Source organism: Botrytis cinerea, chromosome 12, assembly GCF_000143535.2.
Source record: "Botrytis cinerea B05.10 chromosome 12, complete sequence".
Taxonomy (NCBI): Eukaryota; Fungi; Ascomycota; class Leotiomycetes; order Helotiales; family Sclerotiniaceae; genus Botrytis; species Botrytis cinerea.
The window spans coordinates 506,524-522,504 of NC_037321.1; the positions used below are offsets into that span (position 1 = coordinate 506,524).

General features: G+C 43.7%; 4 protein-coding genes across 4 annotated transcripts; 2 read left to right on the plus strand and 2 right to left on the minus strand.

Annotated features, from left to right (window-relative positions):
- Positions 1 to 219: 219 nt before the first annotated feature.
- Positions 220 to 2,400, minus strand: BCIN_12g01440 (hypothetical protein). Its single transcript, XM_001550269.2, has 4 exons — positions 2,232 to 2,400; positions 1,789 to 2,175; positions 1,335 to 1,737; positions 220 to 1,278 (listed from the first exon to the last, which is right to left on the minus strand). The coding sequence occupies exons 1-4, from the start codon at positions 2,341 to 2,343 to the stop codon at positions 438 to 440; spliced, it is 1,743 nt and encodes a 580-aa protein (XP_001550319.2). The 5' UTR covers positions 2,344 to 2,400; the 3' UTR covers positions 220 to 437.
- A 1,266-nt stretch (positions 2,401 to 3,666) lies between these two features.
- BCIN_12g01450 (hypothetical protein) lies at positions 3,667 to 5,254 on the minus strand. The gene has a single exon (XM_001550267.2). The coding sequence runs from the start codon at positions 5,095 to 5,097 to the stop codon at positions 3,856 to 3,858; it is 1,242 nt and encodes a 413-aa protein (XP_001550317.1). The 5' UTR covers positions 5,098 to 5,254; the 3' UTR covers positions 3,667 to 3,855.
- A 110-nt stretch (positions 5,255 to 5,364) lies between these two features.
- BCIN_12g01460 (hypothetical protein) lies at positions 5,365 to 6,380 on the plus strand. The gene has a single exon (XM_001550266.2). The coding sequence runs from the start codon at positions 5,448 to 5,450 to the stop codon at positions 6,171 to 6,173; it is 726 nt and encodes a 241-aa protein (XP_001550316.1). The 5' UTR covers positions 5,365 to 5,447; the 3' UTR covers positions 6,174 to 6,380.
- Positions 6,381 to 6,785: 405 nt separating this feature from the next.
- On the plus strand, positions 6,786 to 15,904 carry BCIN_12g01470 (hypothetical protein). Its single transcript, XM_024696247.1, has 7 exons — positions 6,786 to 7,255; positions 7,319 to 7,516; positions 7,565 to 7,977; positions 8,030 to 8,258; positions 8,338 to 9,791; positions 9,846 to 13,617; positions 13,675 to 15,904. Exons 1-7 carry the CDS (start codon positions 7,112 to 7,114, stop codon positions 15,655 to 15,657), a joined length of 8,193 nt encoding a protein of 2,730 aa, XP_024552053.1. The 5' UTR covers positions 6,786 to 7,111; the 3' UTR covers positions 15,658 to 15,904.
- The last annotated feature ends 77 nt before the right edge of the window (positions 15,905 to 15,981 follow it).

The window sequence follows — 15,981 nt, forward strand, 5'->3', positions numbered from 1 at the left end:
CAATGTTCATTGCCTTCGCAAACGGCGATTCCTCGACCGGAATTCCCATGTATTTTCCTGTATTCCGAAGTATTATATCTAGTCATTATCCTCATATCAACCCTTTCCCTTTGTAAATTGCCAAAGATGAACGTTTTGTTCCTACCAAGCTAGCTCTGACAACTTGGCTCGCATGTCACACACAATAACATTGCCTTGCAGAGGTTTGTTTCTTCAAAATGGTTCTTTTTGTAATTCGTTCTCATAAACACCCTTTTAAGTCTATTATCTATCATCTGACATGTAATCTCATGGCGTTGTATCGTGGATATCATAAAAAAACAAAGAAAAAACACACGCGCTATCCCTTCACCCACCCAATATCGTACAAAAAGATGAGCGCCCATTTCCCAACTTTTGTGGACTGCGATTAACAGCCACAAGCCCGACGAAAACATTCAGTTCCCAGCAAAAGGATATCTATCCGTTCTATCAATGTCCTCCTCCATCTTCTCTCTTTGCTCAATCACCGTATCTTCGCCACTCGTTCTTCCACTCTCTCCACCATGGACATGATTATGCAGACGCCCAGCATCCGCAACCACGTTTTCATTTCTGCTTTCTCTTCTGATCTTTTCCTCGTCTCCGGTGTGGGCGCCAGTAGCGACACCTTCTTCTGCGTGTTTTCCACTGTTTCGTAAATCCTTTGCATTCTTTCTAAATCTTCTTTCTGTCCAAACGGGATTTTCTCCCTTTTCATATGCTTCTTCGAAAATCTCATCGAGCTTTTCAAGCGGGTATCCTTTGGTCTCCACAAAAGTATACCAGATGACTGGTACGAAAGCAAGGTTGATACACATAAAGACGAAGTATGTTTTCCAGCTGATGCTGTAAATCATAATTGGAGCCAACTGAACAACAATATAATTGCCAATCCAGTTGAAAGAAGTGGAGAGACCGTTAGCTTCAGCTCTGATTCGAAGTGGCGTCACCTCGGCTGGATAAAGCCAAGTAATTCCTAACCATCCCACTGCGAAGAAGGCAATAAAGATGAAGATAAAGGCAGTGGCAACGTAACCGGGAGCCTTATAGTCTTCTGTTGTTTGTGAAAGACAGACCCCAATGACCATAGATGAAAGTCCCATTCCTAGAGCACCCGTAATCATCATTTTGCGGCGGCCAAAATGGTCGACAATGAACAAAGCGAAAATAGCGGCGGCAAGATAGAGAGTTCCGTAGCAGGCGGTTAGGAGACGGGCGAGAGCCGGGGAGAAACCCAGAGAGTCCTCAAAGACAGTCCTGTGGCACAACATGAGCAAACGTATACATGAATGAACGTGGACATGAGAACTTACGTTGCGTAATATGTAACAAGATTAGTGCCTCCAATCTGTTGGAAAAGTTGTGAAATATATGCAATGGTAACTCTCCATCTATTCATCTCAGGACCACTACCATAGAATTCCTTAAGTGTGAGTTTTTGTCCCTTGGTGATAGCAGTAACTCTCTTGAGTTCCCTAACTTCTTCCGTGATTCGAGGATCATCTTTCTCGCATTTTTGTAGGCGGCAAAGAATTTCGATTGCGTGCTCGTCTTTATCTTTTTTGAGTAGCCATTTAGGCGATTCTGGCAATGCGAGAATACCGATGAGGAGGATGACTCCGAAAAATGCTTGGAAAGCAATTGGAAAGCGCCATTGGAAGGAACCATATTGGGTGACGAAAAAGAATCCATAATTCAGCCAATACGACAACATAACTATGTTTAATTAGCTGAAGTTGCTAAAGAAAGGGGATGAATAACACTTACTGCCTCCAGCAATTAAAGCACCCTCGAACAAGACCAAGAATCCTCGAATCTTAGGTGGTGCCATTTCACTTTGCCAAACTGGAATGGATGAAGTGTTCATTCCATTTCCAACACCCGTAACAATTCTTCCCACAATCAATTGAGCCATGCCAAAACTTGATGCTTGAATTGCAGTACCAATCAACATGATAACAGTTCCCAATAACACAGCTCTCCTTCTTCCGAGTTTGTCGCCAAAACCAATGATAAAGAATGACCCGAGTAAGCAACCTATTTCGTATATGGCAACAACCAAGGCTTGAATTGCTCCAGATTTGTTGTGCGGTTCCATCTGAGGAAAGTATGCAAGGAAGTTTTCCTCCGTAATGATTCCGGACATGATACCCTCTGAATGAATACACTGGTTAGTTTGGCTTTTTGGTCTGAGTTAGGACATTACTTACGATCATATCCGAAAAGTAAGAAACCACTCGCAGCAGTTGCGCAGACAAGACTCTCAAGAGCCTTCCCTTGCACTGACTTCCCAAGGAAACCCGTATGACTTAGTAAACCCATAATTGCAAATGCGCTTTCTGTAGAGGGTTATCAAGTTGTTCTGGATTAAAAAAGGTCATATACGAGGTGGGAGATGGGGGACTATATGGGGTCTGGGGAGCATTTTTTCCTCCTAGAGTCGGTATGGAGAGGTCCACAAAAGATAGAAAAAACATTGATAGTCATGATGAATTTTCTCCTATGTGGACCCTATGCTGTCCAAGTAATATGGGTAGATCCAAATACGCATACATAGAAGTGGCTATCAAAACTGCAAATATGATATCACACCTCGGAAGATGGTGAGCTGTGGAGGTGCCGCATTTCTTGAACTCCATTTAGGTTCCTGGTGGAGGATAGCGTACGTATCGTACCCGGGTAGTTTCGGCGGCATCACGGCCCTCCCCCTCTAGAAAGTCAAAATGCCGATCCGTATCTATATCTGATCTACCGCGATCATGTGATCATGTATCGAGATCAAGAGTCATGTTATCGGCCAATGGAAAACTCAAGACTAAGGATTTTATATCGAAGGACAAATAGCACTGTAAATTTCCAAAAGTCATCAAGTTCTGGCGCTTGACCTCTGAATCTCTCTTCGCCAAGTACATGAGTATTGAAGCCTCAGATCCACCCCTGACTCGAATTTTCGGCTAGAGACTGTCCAAGACAATTAAGCTTATCGAAGACCCACAACAATTTATCAAGAATTTTGTTCATTCATAGATTCTGATATCATCTTGCAGATGTTCCCGGATCAAGCAATATTGCCAAGCAAGATCCACACGGCCGAAGAGAAGAGGTGATGCTAGCGAACGTTGCTCAAGGAATGAGTGTGCTTTGATTCGTGAGAGCCACAAAAATGACCAATCTGGTTTCTGCGGAACGGATACTTAAATCGAGAATCTGCTATACCATCTGCTTTTATTGCCTGCATAATTCCAGGGTATTGTGAAGCGAATAACGACAGCCGCACTACCACTACCGCTGTGAGCTTGCGAACGATGGTGACACGGCCTCTCATGAATCGGTGGATATGTCGTAGAGGACCCATTCGACATCATTTTCTCCATATAAGGATTGACGTTCTCCAGTTTTTCCTGCTGCAACCAAACTGTTTCGTATTTACGACGATGAGAATCAAAATGGGCCAACCCGCAGTATATAAGCTTCGGATGCATCACGATTCAATCTGGCTGCAAAATCAGGTAATAACCCAACACACCATTGAGCCAATCACCTAGGAAATTCTGTATGCACATTCTCCGTCTTAAAGAAAACGACGGTATTCACAAGAAGAATCAGGCTGGCCGAATCAATGGGCCTCATCCAATAGATCAAACCTAAGCAAAATAATTAGTCGTAAGAAAATCGAGTTTCAAATAAGGGTACCGCTATATTAACCAGATGTGCTTGATGTAAGAACCAAAGTTGTTAAGCTTCACATAAAGATGCCGTGTCGGACCTGGTATCCGAAAGTACTATATTGAAGATTCCATCGCAATGCTATATGACACCTAATCCTCCATCATCTCATTTCGCCTTACGTTGCCTTCGAGATTTTCCTTTGGAATTCTCCGTCGCTTTTTCTGTAGTTTCGGAGCTGTCAGATGGCTTCTCACTTGATCCGTTTGCCTTTTCCGCCGCCTCCTTTTCCTTCTTCTCCAAAGCTCTTTTGACGGCTTCCTCTCTCTCAACCCTCTCGATCAACTTCTCACTGCCCTCCCATAACTTTTTTGCAATCTTCTCGTCCTTAACATCAGATGTAGTGAAATTTATTTCACTGCACTCTTTAATGAGCTTTCCACCAGGCCCTCTTCCCAGTGCTCCTTCCATAGCGGCATAGGAGATACTCTGTGCACCCCCTTGAGAGCTCTTCAATAGAAGCCAAACATTTTGCCATAACATAACATATAATGCCAATCCCCACAATGTACCCCGCGAGAACCATCTTCTGAATCCTGGTGTACGACAATATCCCGGATCCACAAATATCACTCGCGCGTTCATGATCGCCTCATCAGGTCGTTTGTATGACTCGAGGTGTTTCTGAAAAGCTTGTCCAAATATCATTAATGCCATCTTACTTCTGGCATATGCCACAGAAGGACTCCAATCCTTCTTTTTCATCGCATCACTGCCATCTCCAACAATGGGACTCTTGTCATAAGAGGAACAGGTTGTAAATATAATTCGCACATCTCTATCCGGTGGTTGAGCGCGAATCGCAGGACTGAGAATGCTCAAAAGGTGGAAATTTGCCAGGTAATTAACCATCCAGGTTTCTTCAATACCCTCTGCTGTTGTAACGCGAGGCCTGCTAGGAGGCGTGAGTGTGGCAGCACATAGTATAATCATATCTAGTCGTCGGGGCGGTGCGTTGTTAATCCATTTCGTAGCAAATTTTCGAACGCTATACAATGATGACAAGTCGACTTGTTCGGCGTAAATCAATTCGTTTCCGGATCTTTCTCGCAAGTCCTCAATGTAGTCGACAAGGAACATATCCGTTGGAGATTGACGTGTGAGAAGAACAATCTGCGCTCCTCGTGATGCTAGGTCTAGAACTGCTGCAGCTCCTATCCCAGACGTCCCTCCTGTTACCAGAACCACTTTCCCATGCATCTTCCTCTCTGAAGAATTCTTCACTCCTGCAGAGAAGAGCTTCACCAACACAATGACAAGAACAGCCGGTACTACCTTGGCCATAGTCCAAAGACTAGGGAGCCAGGTGACCTTCCCCCATATGACATTTGCAACAAAATCGACAGGCATAGCTGCGGATAGGATTTAAGCTATTGGTGAGGCTATGGTAAGTTTCTCAATATGGCATTATGATCACCTTAGATAAAACCGACGAAGAGAGAAGAAAATTGTACAAGTGAAGTTTGAAAGGGCGAATAAATGAATGAATGAATTGGTAAGGAGACACTTACAAAATTCCATATTTGTTCAGATTGGGGCTGACGAAGATTTGTGGCGCTTGTAGCGCTTGTGGCGTAAGCTATGCTAGCGTCGTTACAGTCAATCAGCCCTACATTTGGAGTTTCCAAGACACCACCACTGTGTCAAATATAACATGAATTTTTGCTACTACTAACACAAGATAAACCTGCTATTATAGGATGGACAATACATCAGATGAAGATACTTATGAAATTCCATTGCAAGACCAAAGAGCTTTCGGAGCTGGTATCAAGAGGAAACGCATCAAATTCGTTCCATCAACTTCGTCATCCACAATAGAACCTACGCCATCTACAAGCTCCGCAAAGAGTATCAGCGATTTCTATCTCAAACTGGTCCTTCCTCAAGACACCTCGACACCTGAGAGCACTTCAAGGGAGAACTCTCTACCTCTGAGGGATTCGGAGGTATGTGAAGTCTGTAAGCTACCGCTATCCACAGATCTCGAGTCGATCATCAACAACGATGAGGCCGGTTCATCAGGTCCATCAAATCCCACATCTTCTGCCAAACCGCGACTTCACGAAGCTTCTTTAGCACACCAAGTATGTCTGAACCATTCACATCCCCCGTCACATGTCGATCGAAATAGAAAGGGCCTTACATATCTCTCATCATATGGTTGGGATCCAGATTCTCGCCTTGGACTTGGTGCATCTGGTCAAGGTATTCAGTTCCCAATTAAAACCAAACCAAAAGATGATAAACTGGGCATCGGTGTAGTGATGCCAAAGAAGGGAGAGATCAGGAAGAAAGAGAAGCCGCAGAAGCTTGATGCTGGAAAGGTCAGGAACTTGCACGAAAAGGACAGGAGAAAGGGGGAGAAGTTGAGGGAAATGTTTTATAGGAATGATGACGTGGAGCGATACCTGAGAGGTGGTTAACTGACATGTGCCTCGAGTATAAGTGAAGCTTTGCTCGATTTTGGCACCGCCAAGTGGAATGACATAGAGCAATCATGTTCATTCGATGCGCCTCCTAAACTACGGATCAGGAATGAAAAGCTCCAGACTACAGAGTAGAAAAAGCATCAAAAACTAAAGTTTTCTCTGTATCAGACTCCCCGAGTTATTCGAATTTTAGGTTTGTGATTTTTTATTCTCAAGAATTTGTATCATCAAAAGGTATTTGCTTTTTGAATGAATAGCATTATGATACATTCCCTTGATGACCGGAGTAGTCAAGGCGACTGCACTTGTGTCTGGGGAAATTCTAGTCTGGCCGCATTAAGTGGTCAAGAATGCAACAATGGATATTATTCAACGTCTCCCTCAAAAATGATGCGAGCCGCTACATATCCACGCTTGAAAAATTATCCAATAGAAGGACCTTGCCGACAATCGCGATCTTACAGATTGAGCAACTTGCAGGATCCGAAACGACCAATTGTTTGTCGAGGCAAACTTCATCTCAGCCTTGCGATGCATCAAACGAGGAACCGCCATACTTTGGAGTCGCATTTGTTGGTTTAAAGATTATAAAACACATCAGTCCTCGTTCTCTGAATTACTAAATCTTCCAAACTGCATTTGACTTATCTATCACTTTATGATTTTGTGACTTCGTTCCGTCCAACTGTTCTTTCTCCCACTCTATTAATCCATTTTCCACCGTCCACCTTCGTTTTGTTCCCACTCTCCACGTGTAGAACTATCACGACAAGTTCACCTTTTTGCTCTGCACAATAACAGACCACAGCTTTACTCAACCTCTACTCTTCGCTCAACCACTTCCCTTTTCTCACCACCACTTGCTCTTCTTACCTTTTGTCAACGAGCAACCCACGAGAATCGAATAACCTTCGTGTATCAACAACGTCAGCATGGATGTTCCTGCGGAGTTCGACCTTCCGCAGGTCCAAACCATATTAAATGCACTGAAGAACATCTGTCGCGATTACCCCGCTGGAGGTTCTGTTCTCAGAGAGCTCTTACAAAATGCTGACGATGCCCAGGCATCGGAAGTGGTATGTAGATTTATTCTTCTCATCCAACTACTTTCATATTGTTCTCTTCTGACCTAACTTCAGAAATTCTTTCTCGATGAGAATAGCTATGGGACGGAGAATCTGCCACCCAAGCTCGCTCAATACCAGGGCCCAGCTCTATTAGCTTACAATAATGCCGAGTTCAAGAAAGAGCATTTTCAAAGCTTATCACAGGTGGGAAATTCGCTCAAGATGGAGGACGGTGCGACTACAGGAAAGTTTGGTCGAGGTTTCAACTCTGTATGCATGAAGTCGGATCTAAGGTTTCTGTCAACTAACAGCAAGCAGGTTTACAACTGGACGGATTCTCCGTCTATCGTATCAGGTCATCGCGTACAAATCCTGGACCCTCATCATTCTTGGTCAAGCGGCGGGAACGGCTATAACTTCGTAGAGCACTCTGAAAACTCTAGTCTGAAAGCCCACATGACTGTTTATCAATCATTTATCAAGAACGCGAAGCAACCTTTTCCTGGCACCATCATCCGACTTCCTCTACGCACAATCGAACAAGCAAAAGAAAGTGGGATCTCTGATCGGAAGATCACGGCTCAAGAAATGGCTAATGTACTGGAGAAGTTTACTGAAGACTTTGGAAAAGAAGGTCTTCTGTTCATGAAACATGTTATTAAGATCAGCGTGATTTCGAATATCACCGGTCTCATTGAGATTGAAGTGATGAATAAGAAAGCTGTTCAGTTGTAAGTCTTTTCTATCTTTCAAGTGTTCCTCTATTGATAATTCTTGGCGTAGAAACAAGACTAAAGTCAACGATGCAATCGTCAGCTTCTTGAAGAATCCTTATCAAGACTTCGATTGTACTTTTGAAATGGAATTGAGATACCAGAACCAAAATAAGACAACCAAAATGCGCTTCATAGTCCACCATGGTATACAAGGAAACTCGATGACAGAAGAGATCCGTAACTGGAGCATAGCCCAGAAATCCTTGCCCTGGGTCGCAGTGGCTGTTCCCTTGCAGGCAAGTTAATCTCCTGAAAAATGACAATTCTGCCATTACTATCAAAGTATGATACTCAGCATTACTGACGAATCTGTAGGTCGAAGATAGTCCCACCATACGTGGATCTTTATTCTTGGTGATGCCATTGCATATTCCAATCAACCAGCCGGCTCTTATTCATGGCTTGTTCAGCATTTCGCCAGATCGAGCCCGATTGTACAAATCTCAGGATCATAGCTCGCAGGATCAGTTACCGGCACAATGGAACCAATACCTGTTTAATAGCTCAATTCCACATGCTTGGACTAAGCTGCTTAGCCACCTTGCTTTATCTTTTCCACCTGACCCGTCATTCAAGTATTGGCCTTATAAATCCGAGGATCCCGATAATTTGTCTAAGGATGTGCTCTCTCAAGTGCTTATGTTGATTAAAGATCAATGCCTGTCTGTTTGGCATACTGTGAATGGTTACATCAGTGCCGACGCTGGACTTTTGGCGACAGGAAAAGAGTCAGAATCACTAAAATTGACATTGGCAGACGCCCAAATTCCAGTTGTTTACATTCCAGCTAGACTGAGAGAGGAAGTCAAGAGTCTCTTCTCGGATCTCAAACTTGGACCTCCGACTCTGTGCAACTATCTGCGTGGCAAGAACAGTTTGGTGATTTCCTGGCCACAAGCAACAAGACAAAAGATCCTGGAATACATCCTCCCTGTTCTAGGCTCATCAGACCATGGGAAAGGTCTAGCATTATTTCCTTTCGAAGATGGCTTATGCCGTTCGATCGATGATCATCTTGCTTTTGTACATCGCGACGAGTTTGAGGCAGATCTATTTCAACATGACTCTAAGCACAATTTGGACATAAAACAATTTTCTCAGTCAAGCTTGAAAACTTTGAGGGACCGCCTTAGAACCTCGCAATCTCATCCTCATATCCGCCACCGTTCTGCTAGCGATCTCAGAAAGTACGCTATGGCGCACTCTTTCCATAACCTTGACGTTGATGCCGACATGGTTGCTTTGAATCCCGATCAAATATCGTTTGCGACTAAGACTTGGACCTGGATACAGAGATATTCGGATATTTTAAATGAGAATATTGCTAGCCTATGGCTGCTTCCTCTTGTAAATGGCACATACAGAAAAGTTAAGCCTCGCAGTTGCTGGGTCATCACACCTCCACCCGGGCCACTCGGCGATACTGTTCAAAACCTGGGGAAACTTGATATAGCTCAGAGTGAACCGGTGATTCTCTCAGGTGGCACGGGCTTAGACAGAGGTTCTTTAGCATTGTTAAAAACCACAAAGACTGGAGTAGCCTTGCAGGTTCACAACGGTGACAAGTTTCATTTCTTATTGCAATGGCTCGTTCAGTCCCATCTTGTAATTGAGAAAGCATCTGATGAAGACAGACTTATGATCATTGAACATATTGCAAAGGCTATTGGAGGACAGCTTGATCCGAAATACACAAATGAGAACCTGTCAAGCCTAAAGAAACTTTCAATTTTTCGAGAATTGACGTGCGGAAATGATGGTGATCGTCGGTATGTACATTCTCATTGTGACTGGAGCTTGAGAATAACTAACACTATTCAAAGATATCCATGGGTACGTATGGAGACCTTTAATAAGTCTGCAATTGGGGTCATCGACAGGATCATTCCCCTTCCCATTTTCAAGGATCACCAATTTTTAGATGCACAGGACACCAACATCCAGATAATCCTTGGTTATCAGAAACTATGTGTGTGTAAAGAGAAGATCGAGGTCTTGCAAGATCATATTATTCCAGCTTGGAAGGGACTTCAAAAGTGCACTTGGTCACCATCGTCCAAGGCGCAAACTGCAGAGTTGATGCTTCAAGCATACTATGATTTGTCTCCACAAGCACAAGCGGCTATGATTAGCTTAGCAATAGTACCGACTCAGTGTATCGGTGGGAATTTAACCGGCAAGTTCGCCACCGCTTCTGTTCTGATAGATCCCGAAAACAGCTGGCTGAAGAGCATGTTCTTCAGTAATGAGGAAGTATTACCCACTGATGACCAATACGCGCGATATGGTTCAATCTTCAAGAAATTTGGGCTGAGAACTAAAGTTGACGAGTTATTTGTCTATGAGCGAGTCGGCAAATTTTTGAATTCTTCTCTCCCTAGAGAAGAAGTCCACAGTCGTGCTGAAAACTTGTTGAAGACTTCTTGCTCCTGGTCTCCATCAGAAGCAACAGCCGCAAAATACAAGCAATTCCTGAAGCGCAAGTGGATACCGGCTACTTTACCCGATCGAAGCATTGAGCTGGTTAGCCCGAGCGAATGCCGCGGTATTCAGGATCGCTTGCGTGCAGACTGTAGGCTGCCTATCTTCCCTTACACTGTATCTCACCGATGGGCCGAGTTCCTTGGATGGAACAAAATTTTACCTAGCGATATCTTACTTGCTCAGCTTGATCACGGTGTCATAAAAGATGAAGGGGCTGTTGTCAATGCCGTCCTTAATTATTTGAGAGATAATTTCCAAATTGATGCGGTTTCAGAATCATTGAAAACTCGTCGATGCGTTCTCACAGATAACGGTGTATTCATTACTGCTTCCAAGGCATTCTTTTCTGGTTGCACGCTGCTTAGTCCTTTCCTGGGAAACGTCGATATCGGATTCGCAAAAATGCACGCAGATATCTTGAAAGCTATGAATGTCAGAACGAGGCCAAGAGAGAAAGATATTATCGGTGTTCAAGCCCAAATAGAGCTGTCTGGTCATCCTTACAAAGAATCTGATATCGAAATTCTGTTGGAAACGATTAAGATGGCCAGCAAATGCTCTAGAAAATCTCTGGGGGGCTTGAAAGTACTGGACCAAGATAGTATTCTGTGCCCGGTTGAGGATATAGTTTATAACGATATTCCTCTCCAATCTGACAGGATTGTCGATAAAGTCAAATTTACTAATTCGAGAATCTCTGAACAAACGGTAAATAGCTTGTTCATAGAGAGACTCAGTGAGCGATTGAGGAAAGGAGAACTGCAACTCGCTGACGATGATGATGACGACGAGGACTTCCAACAGTGCGAGGCTATAACGACCAGTATATCAACCACTCTTGACCGCTACCCTATCGAGAGTACCTTTAAAGAGTACCTAGCAAACGCGGATGATTCTAAAGCATCAGCAGTCCACTGGATGTTGGATCCTAGGCACCACCCGACTGAAAACCTTCTTACTCCAGAGATGAAAGATCTCCAAGGGCCAGCTCTACTGGTTCATAATGATGCAGTATTTCAGGATAGCGACTTCAAAGGTTTCAAGAACGTTGGTGTTGGCAGCAAACGAGAAGATAGATCAACCATCGGCATGTTTGGTCGAGGCAGCCAGACCATGTACCATTTTACAGACAATCCAGTCTTGCTTTCTGGAGATTATTTGTTGATCCTGGATCCATTACAGGCATGCCTTCCTTTGAACAGAAATTGGCAGGCACGAAAGCCAGGAGTGAAGATTTTGCTATCTAAGCTCAAGCAGGTTCACCCAAATCAACTGGCTCCGTTCCAGGATTTATGGGGCTACGATAGTGATTCCGATCATTATGATGGCACAATTTTTCGTTTCCCTTTGAGAAATCAAGTTTCACCTCTAAGAGCAAGGCAAGAGCCCCCATCGATTGGTTCAGTCCGATCGCTGTTGGATAAATATTTTCAAGAAGCTCGAATTTCCCTACTTTTCTTGAAAGGAGTTCGGGTAGTCAATTTCAAGGGACCCAAAGAAAAGGAATTGTTTTGGTCGGTGAAGATGAAGAAAAGAACATCCACGTCTGACTACATACTTTGTTCTGCAAAGCAGATGCTTGGCCTGGACATTATCGCAACTGAAGATAAGTGGTGGATCTATTCGATGATCGAGGAGACACCTAGCAGCGAATACCAATCCAGGCTCAGAAAGAATGTAGAGTACGGCATTGCAGCATTGGTACAGTCGGAGAATCAACAGGAAACAAAAAAGCTAGATCTACCGACGCCAAGGTTGTTTAGCACTCTCCCTCTACCTGAAGCATCAAATTTGCCAGTGCACATACACGCTACATTTTCTCTTTCCGGAGATAGGAATACACTAATTGCTGGAGGCGAATCATCTGAGGCCGAGGGGTCGAAATGGAATTCGTGGTTATTGGAAGAAAAATTGGCATACGCTTACTTCACATTTCTGGAAGGTTTGGCCCAGAAGATTGGCTCGAATGTGTTCCAATTTTGGCCAAGAAGATACCCAGAAAATGGAAATCGCTTAGAACTGTTATGCAAATCTTTTTGGGAGAAGCTTCCGCACAGCTCAGCAAGGCTGTTTCCTCGGCGTGTTGCAGTACCTGGTGCAACAAACATGAACATGTCTGAGACGGTCTTTGATCTCCTACAGCCTCAGTTTTCTAAGCAAATTGCTCCAGTATTAGAACAACTGGTGCCAAACCTATCACCAAATTTCCCTGCTCACATATCAATCGGTATCGAATCGATAGATGTTGCTAAGTCCATGGATCATTCTAGTTTACGTGAGCTCTTCAAGTCCAAGGGGGCTAGTGACTGTCTTCAGAAAGTAATGGTTGGAGATCCTTATTTGATTGGCAATGTCCTGCGTGAGCTCATCCCGATAGGAGACTTTTCTTCGGAAGAGTTAGCAGAATTAGACGGATGCAGATTGTTACCTCTCGCGGACGGAACTCTAGGACAATTAACGAAAAATCAGTCACCCATGCCTCCGAATACTCGATATTACTACACCGTTACGAAGGAAGAACTAATGATTTTTGACTTCGCCAAAAGTCTTGAAATCTTTCCACCAAATGTTGATCCTTACGACCGCATAGGCGAAATTGTCAGAAAAAAAAAGTTTAATGTCATGGAACTGACAGTTTCCCATGTTCCAGAGCTTCTATCCATGAAATCTCAAGGATCCAGGGTTGTAAATGAAGTGACAGACAGTTGGTTGAAATGTTTTTGGACATACTGGAATAAGTTATCCTCATCCACTGTGGAAGATTTGTCCCAAAAGTCTAAAACTTTCTGCTCCCTGCCATTATTCAAAGCAAAGTGTGACGGTGTTTGGGGTTACTATACCATGTCGGAAATGGCAGCTCTGCCAACTGTCATTGAAGCATCAAAGATGTCGCATAAGGAGTTATATGATTGTATTCCTGGTCTCTACAGGATCAAACAAGAACTTATGCCCGAATCAATTGCTGCTGCTGAGAAGTCCCTGGACTATCATGAAGCTCTGGGAAGACTGGTTAATGCTTTAAGTATGCTGGCTCCAGATGAAAACTCAATTGGGCGTTTGTTCGCACAATCGGCAAATGGAAAAGCTCTCATTAAATCAAATCTCATCAAGGTAAGTCTTCATAATCAAAACCTGTGTTCAAATTACTTTTGCTAATTGAAGATGCAGCTACTTCGAGAACTCATCATATCCTATGTAACGACAGGTCAAAAGATTGATAACATTGCGTACTTGAAGCTCTTGCCAATCTGGCCTGCATACTTGCCGTCGAGCTCGGAGCGCGAGCACATCGCAGCCTCATCCGCAAAGTATACCAAGCAACCTCAGCTTTTGGCACCCTGGAACAAGAAACTTGCAAAACTCATCGATTTTGAAGCCATAGCCTTTCCAGCAGCCGAAAAATGTCTAGAAATGATGTCGGTTACTTTGGTTACTGCTGAAAGCTTATTTCAAAATTTTGAGTCGAGCGACTTCCCTTCAACTTTACAGGCAATGAATGAGGCTGTCTATACTCAATTCGTTAGCACTTTAATTGAAATCGTACCTAAGGCGAGGCAGGATTCATCTCTCGTCAAAAAATTGTCATCCTTAGCCCTTGCGGCAGACACGAACGGTAAAATGCACCCACCCCATGAGTTGTTTGATCACGATGATGAGATTTTCAAGGCGGCGTTCCTAGATACTAGCCGCTATTTTCTTCATGACTGTATAAAAGCAAAAGAATTCGAAACTCTATGGTTCAAAATTGGCCTTCGTCGACGAGAAAACAATGGCTGTTTTAAGATTCAAGACTACATGGAGTGCCTACGAACTTTAGAAGCTTTGATTAAATCTAGTGACTACCGAATACTCGTGGATCCAACGTCAAGTATACACGAAAGAATGACGAAGATCTTGTCGCCACTAATTACTCCTAGTTATGCCACGCATCTATTTGATCACCATGATTGGAATGCACTTGCACGCAAAATGCTTTTCGTAGTCCGAAAAGATAATTCTCGGGAACCATCTTATCGACGAGAGAACATGGATAGAGTCTCAGAGTGCAGTACAGCAATCCCATTATCTGACATTGTTCTCTACAAACATGCCGCAATCTGTTGGAGCAACACACAATTTGTGGTCCTGGAACCAACCGCAGAGATTTTAAGCAAGGTGCCAAAACATGGAGAGCCATTCATGATTGAGGTCTGGAAGCACCTTGAGCACATGGTAGAGATATCAAAGAATATCTTGCGTGCAAACATCCCGGATTTTTTGTCGGACCTTTTCGAAATATATGACTATCTTCAAAACAACCTTGTGCGCAGCAAAGAGTATTTCGGGGTATATGCTCGTAGCTTAAATCGAACTGATCTCTGGCTCAACTTGGACATCTCAGATCATATGCATGTCACCATTGAAGACTTGCAGTCTTCATGGAAGCCTCTTCAGCACCTCTTGCTCATTAGCTCCACTGATGCACCACCACTAGAGTGCATTCGGCTTAGTTTGAGTCCGTATGAAAAATTGTTGAAGGAACTTGGCTGCAAGTCGATTCATCACCCTACCGTCGAGTTGCCCGCATCCCAGTCAGCGCAATCACTGGTTAGCAGTCTTCGTGGCCACCGCAAAGAAAAGCAGATGATAGATATCATTTTCGTCGCAGAGAATATTCGCTTCCACGCGCACAGAGTTGTTTTAGCATGCGCATCTGGCTACTGTACCGCCAGCTTCTCTGGTCGCTGGCGTAATGATCAAGAGATTTTCTTGGATCTGATGACGGCCCATACTCTCCGTATTCTCATTGATACTGCTTACGAAGAACCAATCAACTGGGAGGAGATGACTGTTGACCCGGTGTCCCCTCAAGATACTGACGCTAACGACCATAAATTAGATCTATTACTGGATTTACACAAAGGTGCAGATTACTGGCAGATGCTCGCACTGGCCAACCAAGTCGAGAGAAAGATATTGGAACAGTTCAGACTTTTTATCAGATTAGAAAATGTGAGAGCGTACCAGGAAATGGCTGCAGACTCTAATGCCCCGGCCTTCGAAAGAGCATGCAAGAACTTTTGCGAGGAGAATGAAGCGGCTTTGAAGGGATGGGAGGAGGCTGCTGCTGCGCTACAAGCTGCGTCTATTGAGGCGAGCGGAGATTCCTGAAGTGATCTATAGTATTTCGGTGACATTTAAGGAGTGATGAGCATATGGGGGTAAAGAGCGAAAATCGAGCGAAAGGATAGCACGGTTTCTCTCATCTGCAAAATTTTGAAATCTGGGTATTAATGACATGATGACTGAATTACAAATTGAACAGACAAGTACAACATTCAGATGTAGCTAGATGAGATTATTGAAATCGCAAAATTGATCAAGTTTATTGAACTGATAGGGCATTGAAATGGATCCAAATAGACATTGTGAACTTCGTTTGGGACACGATTTCTGGTGAATCCTTGATCTCTTTACTTTTTTGATCTCCACAGG